This window comes from Eschrichtius robustus, chromosome 3 (genome assembly GCF_028021215.1).
Source record: "Eschrichtius robustus isolate mEscRob2 chromosome 3, mEscRob2.pri, whole genome shotgun sequence".
NCBI lineage: Eukaryota > Metazoa > Chordata > Mammalia > Artiodactyla > Eschrichtiidae > Eschrichtius > Eschrichtius robustus.
Window position 1 is genome coordinate 153488202 of NC_090826.1, and position 16291 is coordinate 153504492.

At 33.7% G+C, this 16291-nt stretch overlaps 1 protein-coding gene across 1 annotated transcript in view; it reads right to left on the minus strand.

Annotated features, from left to right (window-relative positions):
• The window catches only part of LOC137760733 (complement receptor type 1-like), a 169677-nt gene that overhangs the window by 39769 nt on the left and 113617 nt on the right, over nt 1-16291 (minus strand). The window contains exon 30 of the mRNA XM_068537637.1: nt 9335-9420. Coding sequence (XP_068393738.1) covers nt 9335-9420 — 86 coding nt within the window. The remainder of the gene's footprint in view (nt 1-9334; nt 9421-16291) is intronic.

Sequence of the window (16291 nt, forward strand, 5' to 3'; positions counted from 1 at the left end):
TTGATAAAGGAGGCAAGAATATGCAATGGAGAAAAGACGGCCTCTTCAATAAATGATGCTGGGAAAACTGGACAGCTACATGTAAAAGAATGAAATTAGAACAGTCCCTAACACCATACACGAAAATAAACTCAAAATGGATTAAAGACCTAAATGTAAGGCCAGAGACTATAAAACTCTTAGAGGAAAAGATAGGCAGAACACTCTATGACATAAATCACAGCAAGATCCTTTTTGACCCACCTCCTAGAGAAATGGAAATAAAAACTAAAATAAACAAATGGGACCTAATGAAACTTAAAAGCTTTTGCACAGCACAGGAAACCATAAATAAGATGAAAAGACAACCCTCAGAATGGGAGAAAGTATTTGCAAATGAAGCAACTGACAAAGGATTAATCTCCAAAATATACAAGCAGCTTATGCAGCTCAATATCAAAAAAACAAAAAACCGAATCCAAAAATGGGCAGAAAACCTAAACAGACATTTCTCCAAAGAAGTTATACAGATTGCCAACAAACACATGAAAGGATACTCAACATCACTAATCATTAGAGAAATGCAAATCAAAATTACAATGAGGTCCATTCTCTGGTAGGTCTGTGTCTTTATTCCCGTCTTGCCCCTAGGTTCTTCATGACCTTTTTTTTTAGATTCCATATATATGTGTTAGCATATGGTATTTGTTTTTCTCTTTCTGACTTACTTCACTCTGTATGACAGACTATAGGTCCATCCACCTCACTACAAATAACTCAATTTCGTTTCTTTTTATGGCTGAGTAATATTCCATTGTATATATGTGCCACACCTTCTTTATCCATTCATCTGTTGATGGACACTTAGGTTGCTTCCATATCCTGGCTATTGTAAGTAGAGCTGCAATGAACATTTTGGTACATGACTCTTTTTGAATTATGGTTTTCTCAGGGTATATGCCCAGTAGTGGGATTGCTGGGTCATATGATAATTCTATTTTAACAGTAGATCCTTATTAGTTATCTCCTCACACTGGGCAGAAAGGCCACTATCAAAAAATCTACAAACAATAAACGCTGGAGAGGATGTAGAGAAAAGGGAACCCTTCTACACAGCTGGTGGGAATGTAAATTAGTGCAGCCACTGTGGAGAACAGTATGGAGGTTCCTTAAAAAACCAAAAATAGAGCTACCATATGATCCCGCAATCCCACTCCTGGCATATATTTGGAGAAAACCATAATTCAAAAAGATACGTGCACTCCACATGGAAGCAACCTAAATGTCCATCAACAGAGGAATGGATAAAGATGTAGTGGTACGTATATAAGATGGAATATTACTCAGCCATAAAAAAGAACAAAATAATGCCATTTGCAGCAACATGGATGGACTTAGAGATTGTCATACTGAGTGAAGTAAGTCAGACAGAAAAAGGCAAATATCACATGATATTGCTTATACATGGAATGTAAAAACAAAAGTGTACAAACAAACTTATCTACAAAAACAGAAATAGAGTTATAGGTGTAGAAAACAAACTTATAGTTACCAGGGAGTAAGGGGGGGAGGGAAAATTGGAAGAAAGAATGCTTTTTGAAGAGATATCTTTAGTAAATCAACACAGTCTGTTGATTTCAGAAAGCTGAGACCTAAAACCTCATTTTAATTTTAAATAAATAACACAAAGAAAAAGAAAAAAAAAAGTACAATGAGGTATCACCTCACACCAATCATAATGGCCATCATCAAAAAATCTGCAAACAATAAATGCTGGAGAGGGTATGGAGAAAAGGGAACCCTCTTGCATTATTGGTGGGAATGTAAATTGATACAGCCAATATGGAGAACAGTATGGAGGTTCCTTAAAAAACTACAAAAAGAACTACCGTATGACCCAGCAATCCCACTAATGTGCATATACCCTGAGAAAACCATAATTCAAAAAGAATCATGTACCACAATGTTCACTGCAGCACTATTTACAATAGCCAGGACATGGAAGCAACCTAAGTGTCCATCGACAGATGAATGGATAAAGATGATGTGGCACACATATACAATGGAGTATTACTCAGTCATAAAAAGAAACGAAATTGAGTTATTTGTAGTGAGGTGGATGGACCTATAGTCTGTCATACAGAGTGAAGTAAGTCAGAAAGAGAAAAACAAATATCGTATGCTAACACATATATATGGAATCTAAAAAAAAATCGTTCTGAAGAACCTAGGGGCAGGACAGGAATAAAGATGCAGATGTAGAGAATGGACTTGAGGACATGGGGAGGGGGAAGGGTAAGCTGGGACAAAGTGAGAGAGTGGCATGGACATATATACACTACCAAATGTAAACCAGATAGCTAGTGGGAAGCAGCCGCTTAGCACAGGGAGATCAGCTCCATGCTTTGTGACCACCTAGAGGGGTGGGATAGGGAGGGTGGGAGGGAGACACAAGAGGGAGGGGATATGGGGATATATGTATACGTATAGCTGATTCACTTTGTTATACAGCAGAAACTAACAGAACATTGTAAAGCAATTACATTCCAATAAAGATGTTAAAAAAATAAAAGAAGTCCTATGAGAGCTATCAGATATAATGAGAAAAACAAATGTGAGAATAATTGATCTACAAGAAAAAGAAGAGAGGGAGAAGGGAGCAGAGAGCGTATTTAGAGAAATAATAGCTGGGAACTTCTCAAACTTGGAGAAGTTACTGGAAGTCCAAGAAGCTAATAAAACACCCTATTATATCAATGCAAAAAGACCTTCTCCAAGATATATTATAATGAAACTGTCAAAAATCAATGACAAAGACAGAATCTTAAATGCAGCCTGGGAAAAAAGAAAGTAACTTACAAAGTAGCCGTGAGGCTACTAGCAGATTTCTCAGCAGAAACTCTACAGGACAGATGGAGTGGAATGACACATTCAATGTGCTGAAAGATAAAATTTGCCAGTCAAGAATACTTTATCCAGCAAAGTTATTCTTCAGCTATGAAGCAGAAGTAAAGGTTTACTGGGCAAACAAAAACTGAGAATGTTTACCATCATGAGACTTGCTTTGCAAGAAATGCTGAAAGTTCTTCAAGCTGAAATGAAAAGATGCTACTTTGTGACATAAAAGCAAATGAAAGTACACAGTACTCTAGCAAAGGTGAAAAATAAACAGTCAGAATTAGAAAACAGTACTTCAATATTAGAACAGTGGGCCAATCACTTAATTATAGTATAAAGGTTTAAGGAAAAGAGTATTAAAAAAAACTATAGCTTTCAACTAAAAAAAACTATAGCTACTATAATTTCTCAACAAGTTTATAGCTTAAAAAAAGATAAAATGTGACATCAAAAATACAAAAAGGGAGGACTAAAATGGTGGAAATTTTATAGGTGAATTAAGATAAATTCCTATCATCATAAAAAGGACGATTTTATCTATGTGATGTTTTATGTAAGCCATACAGTAATTACAAATCAAAATTCTAGAAGTCATGAAACAAAACAAGGGGAGACTGAGAAAATCACCATGGAAAACCACCACTTTACAAAGGTAGACAGAAACAGAGGGAAAAAGAAACAAAGGAGAAACAAAAAAATGATAAGACAGCAGTAGTAAGTTCTTACATATCAATAATCACTCTAAATATAAATTGATTGAATTCATCAATCAAAAGTCACAGAGTGGCTGGATAGATTTAAAAATACAACAACAAAGCCCAAGTGTATGCTGATTACAAGAAACTCATTTCAGCTCTAAAGAACACATAAGCTTAAAGTGAAGGTATGGAAGAGGATATTCCATGCAAGTGTAAAACAAAAGAAAGAGGGCATATTCATACTTATGTCAGACAAAATAGACTTCAAGTCAAAAATGATAACAAGAGACAAAGAAGGTTATTATATAATGATAAAAATGTCAGAACATCAAGAATATATAACAATCATGAATACATATGTACCCAACATCAGAGCACTGTAATATATTAGGCAAATGCTAAGAGATCTAAAGGGAGAAATAGACAACAATACAATCATAGTAGGAGACTTCAATACCTACTCTCAGCAATGGATAGATCATCCAGAAAATCAACAAGGAAACATTGGAATTGAACCGTACTCTAGAACAAATGGACTTAACATACATTTATAAAACATTCCATCCAACAGCAGCAGAATAAACATTGTTCTCGAGTGCACATGGGACATTTTCCAGGATAGATCATATGAGAAAGCACAAAACAAATCTTAGCAAATTTAAGGAGATTGAAATGACACCAATTATCTTTTCTGACCACAATTGTATAAAACTAGAAATCAACAACAAGAGGAAAGCTGGAAAATCTACAAATATGTGGAAACTAAAAAATACACTTCTGAACAACCATTGGGTTAAAGAAGAAATCAAAAGGGAATTAGAAAATTATCTCAAAACAAATGAAAATGGAAATAAGACAAATCAAAATTTATGGAATGCAGCAAAGCAATTCTGAGAGGAACGTTTACAGTGATAAACGCATATCCTAAGAAATTAGAAAGATCTCAAACAGTCAACTTAACTTTACATCTTGAAGAATTAAAAAAAAGAAGAACAAATTAAGCCCAGAGTTAGCAGAAAGAAGGACATAATAAAGATCTCTGAAGAAGTAAATGAAATAGACACCAGATAAACAATAGAAAGGATCAATGAAACTAAAGCCTGGCTCTACAAAAAGATAAACAAAATTGGAAAACCGTTAGCCAGGCTAACTATGAAAAAAGAAAACTCAAATAGATAAAATTAAAAATTAAAAAGAAGATATTACAACTGATACTACAGAAATACATAGGACTATAAGAGACTTTTATGAAAAATTATATGCCAAAAAATTAGATAACCTAGAAAAAATGGATAAATTTCTAGAAACACAAAACCTACCAAGACTGAATCAGGAAGAAACAGAAAATCTGCACAGACCAATAATGAGCAAAGTTTGGATCAGTAATCGAAAACCTCCCAACATAGAAAACCGTAGGGCCAGATGGATTCACTGGTGAATTCTACCAAAATTTAAAGAATAATTAATACCAATTTTCCTCAAATTCTTCCAAAAAATTACAGAGGTGGGAATACTTCCATATTCATTCTATGAGACCAGCATTAGATTACTTTGGTAACAAAGCCAGACAGGGACAACACAAGAAAAGAAAACTATAGACCAATATCTCTGATAAATATAAGTCCAAAAATTCTCAACAAAAAATTAGCAAAACAAATTCAAGAACACATAAAAAGGATTATACACCACAACCAAGCGGGATTTACCCCTGGGAGATGCAAGGATGGTTCAACATACCCAAATCAATAAATGTAATACATCACATTAATAAAATTAAAGATAAAAACTTATATGATCATGTCAATACATGCAGAAAAAGCATTTGACAAAATGACATTCTTCCATGATAAAAAATCTTGGCAGATTGGGTATAGAGGAATATATCTTAATATAAGAAAGGCCAGCCATAACAAATCCACAGCTAACATTATACAAAATGGAGAAAAACTTGGAAGCTTTTCCTCTAAGATCAGGGACAATACAAGGATGCCCACTCTTACAACTCTTATTCAGTATAATACTGGAAGTCCTAGCTAGAGTGAATATGCAAGATAGGGAAATAAAAGGCATCCAAATCAAGAAGGAAGAAGTAAAACTGTTGCTACTTTCAGATGATATGATTCTGTATATAGAAAATCTGAAATGCTCAACCCAAACACTGTTGGAACTAATCAATTATTTCAGTAAAGTTGCAAGATACAAAATCAATATAGATAAATCAGTTGCATTTTTATACACAAAGGATGAAACATTTGAATAAGAATAAAGAAAACTTTTCCATTCACAATAGCATGAAAAAGAATAAAATACTTAGGAATAAATTTAACCAAGGAACTGAAAGATCTGCACAACAAAACTCACAAGACTTTGCTGAAACAAATAGAACAAGATGCAAACTAATGGAAAGATACCCCATGTTCATGGGTCAAAAGAATTAATATTGTTAAAATGTCTATATTATTCAAACCCCTATATAGATTTAATGCAATCCACATCAAAATACCAATGGCACTCTTCACAGAAATAGAAAAAAAGTCTTAAAATGTATATGGAACCACAGAAGAATTTGAAGAGCCAAAGCAGTACTGATGAAAAAGAACAAAACTGGAGGTATTACAATTCCTGATTTCAAACTACACTACAAAACTACAATAATAAAAAACAGTACAGTACTAGTACAAAAATAAACACATAGACCAATGGAACAGAATAGAAAGCCCGGAATTAATCCCCTGCTTATACAGTCAATGAATATTTGATAAGGGAGGCAAGAGCACCCAATGGGAAAAGGATAGTCTCTTCAACAATTGGTGCTGGGAAAACTGGATGAACACATGCAGAGCAATGAAATTGGATCCCTATATTATATCACTCACAAAAAGTATCTTGAAGTGGATCAAAGATTTAAATATAAGACCTGATATTATAAGACTCTTAGAAGAAAGTGTAGGGAAGAGGCTCTTAACATTAGTCATGGTGATGACTTTTTCAATACAATACCAATAAAAGCACAAACAACAAAAGGAAAAATCATCAAACTTAAAACTTAAAAGCTTTTGTGCAGCAAAAGAAACAATTAGCAAAATTAAAAGGAAACCTACAGAATGGGGGGAAATTTTTGCAAACCATGTATTGGATAAGGGGTTTAATATATAAAGAACTCATACAACTTAATAACAAAAAACAAAAAATCTGATTGAAAAATGGGCACAACTAAACAATTTTCAAAAGAAAACATACAAATGGTCAACAGGTACATAAAAAGATGGTCAACATCACTAATCATCAGGGAAATGCAGATTAAAACCACAATGGGATATCACCTCACATCTGTTAGAATGGCTGTCATCAAGAAGACAAGAGATGACTAGTGGTGATGAGGATGTGGAGAAAAGGGAACACTTGTGCAAATGCGGTAGGAATGTAAATTGGTGTGGCCACTATGGAAAACATATGGAGGTTCCTAAAAAAATCTTAAAATAGATCCAGGAATTCCACCTCTGAGTATTTATCCAAAGAAAATAAAAACACTAACTCAAGAAGGTGTATGCACTCCCATGTTCATGATGGCATTAGTTACAATAGCAAAGATATGGAAACAACCTAAGTGTCCATCAATAGATGAATGGATAAAGAAAATGTGGTACATATACAATGAAATATTGAAAGATGGACATCCTACCGTTTGTGACAACATGGATGGACTTTTAGCACATTAGGCTAAGTGAGATTTGTGACAACATGGATGGAATTTTAGCACGTTATGCTAAATGAGATAAGTCAGACAGAGGAAGACAAGAACTGTAAGATACCACTTATATGTGGAATGTAAAAAAGCCAAGTTTTAAAAACAGAATAAAATGGTGATTACCAGGGGATGGGAGGACAGGATGGATGCTGTCTAAGAGTATAAGCTTACAACAAGTAGAAATATGCCCTAGAGATGCACAGATCAATGAATATACACAACGACATTATACTATAATCATAAAACTTGCTGAGAGACTAGAAACTAATTATTCCAACTACTAAAAATAAAGAATAATTATGTAACGTGATGGAGGTGATAATTATTCCTATGATGACAATCATATTACAATATACGAATGTACATCTTAAATTTACATAAAGCTATATGTCTAATATATTTCAAAAAAAAGGTTGAAAAGAAAATATAAAAGATAAGACATGAGGAAATAATCACAGATTTGGGGTAATAAAATGCTAAATGACTACTATGTTCTATCACAACATAGTAATTTAAAACATACTGGTATAATTGACTATTCATACGTTCACATGTACACACATGACCAATATTGACTCAGTTAAATGTTTATTGACCTATAAATATAGTAGAAGTGGAAACATTTTTCATTAAAGATAACCTCCTACAAAAGGTGCCAGACCTTGAAAATTGTATATAGTAAATGATAATACCTTGCTAATTTGAATTTTTTTCAGAGAATTTAATATTTTTTGGCAAGTAAAGAAGGTACCTTTTATAGTTTCTCATTTATGTCTTTGGATATCTAAAAGCCAATGTTATTTTCCGGAGGGAAAATAACCCAGTGGGAAAAGGACAGTATTTTTTGGAGGAATACCTGTGAATATAATGAACATATTCATTGTAGGAAATTTATAAAATGTGGACAAACAAAAAATGATAAGGTCCAAAAATAAATATTCTTAATAATTTAATGTATATTGTTTCAGATATGTGTGTGCACGTGCATGTGTGTCTATGGTTATAGTTTCTATGGTATATTTGGTGGCTGAATAATATTCTAGGATGTAGATATATAAATATACTATCTATTGTCACTTGGATGTGGCATCTCAATCTCTAATTCTTCATGGTATACTTTTTACCTTTCTTAAAAACTTATCATAACCATTTTTAATAGGCCTTATGTCTTCCATCAGCTATTTACAAACCATGATTTCTAACATTTTCCACTACCATAAATATTGTTGCATTGAGTGTCTTTGGATGAAAATCACGGGAAAAGTCCATGATGATTATTATCTTGGGATAAATTCTGGGAAATGGAATCGCTAGGTCAAAGGGTATTTGCATTTAAGGCTTTAGTATATATTGTTCATTAGCCTTCCAGAAGTTTGTGCCCACTTTTACTGCCATCAATTCTGCATGTGATACTGATTTCTTCACAGCCTTAATACTTTACCAATTTGCAATCATTCTTCTATCGTCCTCAAAATTTTGGAGATTCACTTTACAATATTCCATTGAAAAGATGAATGGCCAACTAATCAAGAACAAATACAACTAGGGCATGAGCTTGGAAGAATTTGAGGGAAGAATAAAAAGCAGAATAACCCGAGGCTTGGGAAAATTGCTAAGGATTGTAAGATCTTTTATGCTTCAGAGTAAGAATGATAAGGAAGGGAGTAATCTACTTCCTGGGCTTATAATGTGATATTAAGAGGTTGTAGAGACAAAATTAATTTTCTTTAGTATCTTTTAAGTTTAGTCACTAAGGAGAATGATCATTATACTGAGAGTTTATTATCAAAGTAGGAAAGTGGGGCAATTTTACCTGAGTTTAAATCCACAGTTTCAGATAAATTACCTCCTAAAGTAAAGAAAAACCAGGAGGACCATGCAGCACATGACTCCAAGTTTCACACAACTGAGAGACAACTCTGTGCAAGAAGGATTCAATTCCTTCTTCATAATTCCAGGGATAAATAAGGATAAAATGGAGGGAATTATGGGAAAAAATAATTCAACTCACTCTCACAAATAGGTGCCTTCTTATCCCAAGTGACATCAATGCCTGAAAGGAGACAAGTAGCAGAAGGGGAACCAATGAGTCGATACCTAGAAGCAAAGAATGAAAAATGATTAGACTCTACACAGATTTCCCACTTAAATCACCATGAGAAAACAATAGCAGGAGGATGTTACAAATTACAGGACAGATTAAAACATGAGAGACCTCAAGAAAGAAACCACATCTCCACCTACAAATTAGTCTTTATTCTTCAGGGCAAGCTAAAATTCTTACCTTTTTAATCCATCTCCATTCCTAGTCCCCTCACAACTCATTGCAATATTCCCGTTATTATTCATGGGATACTTCTGTACTTGGCTTAAAGGTACCTCAGAATTATTTTATCCATTTGTACTTTCAGATAAGAAATTATAAGTGCTTGATTAGGAGGGAAGATGTCTTACTGAAATATATACACTCTTCAGCACCTAGCCTAGAGACTTTCAAGCATGTGGTGCTCAAAAATATCTATTGAGTGAAGGAAAGAATGAAGGCTTTACCCTGAAGACTTAGTAAATGAGAGTCAGAGGAAACAGCTAACCATTTGACCTTTGAAATGTAGAAAGCAGGGGTACTCACCCACTGTGTCATAAAATCATTCAAAGTAGGTCACAAAATTTGAAACTTCATCATTTATTTTTTATTTATTACATCTCTATGTTGTTACTGTGAGAAATGTCACAAAAGATACTCAGCCAAGCTATTCATATGTTCCAATGTACAGCAGGGCTAAACTTAATAAAGTAAAAGGTGATGGGTGTAATGCAAAGTCACATAACAGTGAGGTAGTTACTGGAACAGTTAAGAAATCTGTCTTTTGATTACCTAGGACATGTGATCAGGGCAGTACCCATTTGTAGCAGAGACTACTGGAATCTCCAGTATCCACTTTTCTTTTCTTCATTAGTAACATGACCCTGTATTTTTAACTGGACCATTGGCCACTTTCAATAACGGCTTCATTTCTCAGCTTCCCTTACAGCCGTGTGACTATGTTCTGGCTAGAGGGATGTAAATGGAGTGTCTGGAAAGTGTCTTCACAGGGATAAGTGTTCCCTTCCTCCATTCTTGCTCTTTGCTAAATGAAGTTTGGACCATGAGTTGAGATGGACTCTCTAATGTAAGGATCCCAGGTTTCTGTGGATCTTGGAGCCACTGTATGAGCCCTGGGCCGCCATGGTTCTTAACATGAGAGATAAGTAAACTGCTATCTTGTTCAAGCTCCTGTTATTTTGTGTTTTTTCTGTCTTTTACAACTTAATCTAATCTTAACTGGTATACCAGCTCTTCCCAAAACAGTAACAAAAAGATGGTGGGAACCACGTTGGTAGAGCAATGACAGTGAATATTTTGGTAGACACGGTAAGTCACTTTTATATTTAGGTAGTGATTAAATTTTACTTATTGTTACCTTGTTTTTTATGAGCTGTGTTCTAAAATCTTTTAAGTGTGCCAACAAATATTTAATCTTCAAAACGTCTGCAAACAAACATTTTGAGAACCACTTTAGTAAGGAAAGAGGATAATCATCCCTGTACTACATGTGTGTTTCCTTCCGCCTGTCTCCTATCATACATTTAAATGTTGCCTTAGGAGCAGAGGGTCACGGGTATCCTCTGACTTTTGACCTTATAAAGGCTGCTCTTAATGTACTCACTATGACTAAACTAGAGCTTTGGAGTAAAAATGTGAAGCAGGTTCCAGCCTCTGTATGACTGTAAAAAGCAGTGAATATTTTTGAACATATTGTAAGACACTAGTATGCTGTAGTAGTGATTATGTTGTAATTTTTTTCCTGGATGGATTTCCCATCTCTGTGAATTTCTTTTACTGGAGCCCACTCAGTTCCCCTGAGCATTAGAAATCTGTATAGTTTTCTGTATAGAACAACTCTAAATTGTTGTTCAAGAGCCATGAGATTCCTTTCCCTATAAGCATCATACATACTGTGGAGAAGCATGCTGAGGCATTGGAGAGCCCATTAAGTAAGGTCAGGGATGGGAGAATCAAGGGCTAGGATGGTGTCATCTTTATCTTTTCCTATTTGTTCATGTACTTTGAACTATTTAGCAGTGGAGGGAATCTATGGAGACATTCAGTAGGCTGCAAATTACTAAAAGTAGCTCACAGATATGATTTTCAGCAGTCCTCTTTTTTTTAAAAAAAAAAAAGAAATTTAAAATTGAATTTTATTGGCTTATAAAAGTTAACATACATTCATTGTAGACATATTTGGAAGTTGTGAATAACCCAAAGATCAAAAATATCACCATCCAAGATAGCACCACTCGTAGTAGCTAATATTTTGCTATGAATCCTTCTAGCCTTTTTATCTAAAAATATATGTGTAACCCAGATGTTAACTGGGCTTAGCTACCTTTAGAAGGAAGAGCTGGTTAAATTGGACACAAGCACCAATTCTACATTTGTAAAGTACAGATTCCCATCTGCCCTCCAAACCCCTCCAAACCCCTCCAAACATTCTCAGATTTCTCAGCCCCATCAGTCCTTCAGATGACTGCAGCCCCAGTCAACATCAAAGACACTATCAAGAGAGTGAAAAGATAATCCACAGGATAAAAGAAAATATTTGGAAATCATTTATCTGAGAAGTGTTTAATATACAGAATATATAAAGAACTCCTGTAACACAACAACAAAAAGACAAACAACCCAATTGAAAAATGGGCAAATAACTTGAATGGACATTTTTCTAAAGAAGATATACAAATGTACAAAAGATATACACATGAAAAGATACTAACCATTATTAGTCATTAGGGAAATCCAAGTCAAACCCACTTCAGACCTTCCAGGATGGCTATAATAATAACTTTTTTGAGCTTTTTTTAATAATAACTTTTTAAAAATGGAAAATGAAAGCATTGGTGAAGATGTGGATAAAATGGAATGCTTGTAATTGTTGGTGGGAATGTAAAATGGTGCAGCCACTGTAGAAAACAGTTTGGCTATTCCTCAAAAAGTTAATATATAATTAACATATGGTCTAGCAATTCCAATCCTAGCTATATATCCAAAAAGACTGACAACAGAGACTCAAGTAGATACAGGTTTATCAGCTGATTTATGTATTTTTAAGTACATCCTGGAAATTGTATTTTTCCTACAAAATGGCACATTTCATGGATGTTTTCAATTTCATTAGGATAGAGAGGATATACTATTTTTATTTAGTATTGATTGAATCCCTTCAATATCTACGATATCTCCTTTCTCATTCACGTGTATTTGCAGATTTGTTTGTTTAATTGGCCACTTTAAGAAACTACTCTGAGATTTTTACTTATCGTTTCCCTTTTTCCTTTTTTTAAATTTCCTTTCTTTATTAATTTCTTAGTCCAGCTTCTTTTATATGTTCATGTTCTAGTCATTTAAAAATTCTTAGGTAAAATGTTTTGTTCATTTATTTGAAAACTTTTTGTCAGATAACAAAAGTATTGACTATTTCTCTAAGGACAGTTTTGGCATCAGCATCCCAGAAATTTTCATGAGTAATATTTGCAGCAGCATTCATAATGAACAGGCTGAATAATGTAAGGTTTACCAATATGGGCTGTTGAGGCAGACTGGCAATATTCAAATTCTAACCTCAACCTCTGTCCTGTGAGTTTTGGTAAATTGGTTCATCCCTCTGTCTTAGTTTCTCTCTTCTGTAAAATGGGGCTATGTGTAATATTCACTTCAGAGTCATTTTCAAGATTAAGTTAATTCATGTAAAGCACTAGAAGAGTTCTCAGGGCTCATGCACTCAATAATCATTCCTTATTGTTATTTGATATGTAATCTGTAATGTCTGTTTTAATTCTCTCTTTGACTAAGATCCAAAACTTGAACTTTTATTTATTCTTTTGTCATTAATTCCTAGTGTTATTTTTATTATAATAAGAGTATGTAGCTGTTTTAGTTTCTCCTATGTTCAAATCTATTGAGGTACACCCTGTGGAGTGATATGCTATCAACTCTTATAAATGGTTCCTAGAAAGAGCTTACATTCTCTGTAAGGTACAAAATTCAACACACATGTACCAAAGCAGCCTCATCCATCAATGTCTTATTTTTTGTACCTTTGCTTACCCAATCTGATGTTTTCAACTATTATTATTATTTTATCAATTTATCTTTTTACTTCTTTTTAGAACCTCCTTGGCTTGGAATAATAAAAGAAATTGAGGAAAAATAATGCTCTTTCATCTAACCATAGGTTGGCAAACTGAGTTCTGCAGGCCCCATGTATGCTGTATCACACATTCATTCATTCACTGTCTAGGGCTACTATCCCACTGCAACTGCAGAGGTGAGTAGTTAGAGATTATATGGCCCACAAAGCTGAAAGTATTTACTATCTGGGTCTTGACAGAAAAAGTTTGCCATCCCTTTGTCAAAGCAATCTACATTTTATTCGTCCAGGTTAACATCTGCTCCTTGGCTATTTGTTTATTTAAGTTTAATTTATTTCTTTTCAGTAACTTAACAACAGAAAATTACAACATATGATTTTGCTTAGAATACCATGTATTTCAGATAACCCTACTTTCTCCAAGCACATTCAAACATATATATGCATATAGAGTATCTCTTCAAAATTTGTCATTATTTTTCCAAGTTGAAAACAAACTCTACAAATTGTTTTCTCAGTCCATATCACATCATGATCATCCATCCAGATCACTGAATATAAGATCTAATTAAGTCTTTTTGATTGCTGCAAAATAGTTCATGTGTAGATACCTAACAATTTCTATAGTGGCTGCATCATTTTACATTCTCACCAGCAATGTACAAGGATTCCAATTTCTACACATTCTCACCAACACTTTTTATTTTCTGTTTATTAATAATTACTATTAAAGTCATATTAAGAGGTATGAATGGGTTTAATTTGCATTTATATAATGATTAATAATGTTTAGCATTTTTTATGTGTTTATTGGCCATTTGTATACCTCCTTTGGAGAAATGTCTTACTCAAGTCCTTGGCCCATTTTAAATTGGGTAGTCTTTTTCTTGTGGAGTTGTAGCGTTCTTTATATATTCTGTATATTTAATTTTGTCAGATATATGATTTGCAAATATTTTTTCTCATTCTATGAGTTGTCTTTTCAATCTCTTGATAGTGTATGCTATGGTCTGAATGTTTATGTCTCCCCAAAATTCATATGTTGAAATCCTAACCTCCAAAAGTGATGGCATTAATAAGTAGGGCCTTTAGGAGGTATGTCATAAAGGTGAAGTCCTCATGGGTGGGAGTAATGCTCTTATAAAAGAGACCCCACAGAGCTTCCTAACCCCTCCACCATGTGAGGACACACGAGAAGTATACACCTAGAAGAAGACCTTTGTTGACCCTGCCAACACCCTGACCTCAGACTTCCAGTTCCTGGAATGGTGAGAAATAAAGTTCTGTTGTTTATAAACTACCTAGCCTGTGATATTTTGTTATAGTAAACTGAATGAACTTGATAGTGTCTTGATGCAAAAATGTTCTTAATTTTAATGAAACCCAATTTGTCTATGTCTGCTTTTGTTGCCTGTACTTTTGGTGTCATATTTAAGAAACTATTGCCAAATTCACGGTCATGAAGATTTGTCCCTATATTTTCCTCTAAGAATTTTATAATTTTAACTTTTAACTTCAAGTCTTTGATCCATTTTGATTTAGTTTTGTATATGGTGTAAGGTGGCTTCATTGTTTTGCATGTGAATATCCAATTTTCCCAGGACCATTGTTGAAGAGAGAGTTCTTTCCGCAGTGAGTGGTCCTTGCACTCTTGCTGAAAATCAATTGACCATAAATATGCAGCTTTATTTCTGGGCTATCAGTTACTCCATTGGTCTGTGTGTCTAACTTTATGTCAGTAACATACTATTTTAATGACTATAGCTTTGTAGTAAGTGTTGAAATAAAAAGTGTGAGTCAACCAACTTTGTTCTTTTCAAGACTGTTTGGGTTTTTTGGGTCCCTTGAAATTCCATACAAAATTTAGGATGGTTTTCCATTTCTGCAAAAAATACTGTTGGGATTTTTGTAGGTATTGCATTGAATCTGTATATCACTTTAGGCAGTATTTTCATCTTACCAATACTAAGTCTTCCAATCCAAGAATATGAATGTATTTCCATTTATTAAGTCTTCTTTAATTTCTTTCAGCAATGTTTTATAGTATTCAGTGTATAAGTCTTATGTCTCCTTGGTTAAATTTATGTCTAAGGATTTTATTGTTTGATACAATTATAAATTGAATTTTTCTATTATTTTATTTTAGAAATGTGTCTTTTAATTATCATGTAGTTTGAAGTTTTTATTGACTATATTTAGAAGGCATTGTTCTTCAAAAGGGGAATTTAAGCCATTCACAGGTATTGTAATAACTTACACATTTTATCTTGCTTATAGTGTTCTTTCCTTTTATTTATTTAACAATTCCCAGGATTGGAACTCAGTACTGTATAAAACCAGCTCCATTCTTGCTCTGCTGATGCTGTTTCCAGCAAGAGAGATAGAAAGCTTTCTAGTTCTTCCTTTTCTTACCCCTCTTTTGTCATATGGACCAAGTGGTTGTGCTTTTTTGATTGCCATTGCGATTTTGAATTTATATATTTTGATTTTATACTAGTATGGAATAATATCTTCTTTCTTTATCATGTCAAGAATATGTACTTATCCGTATGTATTATAAGTTAAGCATATATATATATATATATTTATTTTACTGCATCACCAACTTCCTAGTTGTTGTGATAAAAATCTACTATTTTATATCAAGTTTACTATACTTCCTTTCATACATGAGTTCTCTTTTAAGAATTAGTTCTGCCATTATATTTAGTTTCACAACCATATTAAAAATAACAATTTTAACTCTGTTTAAATAGTTTTGTGACTCACTACTATGTCTT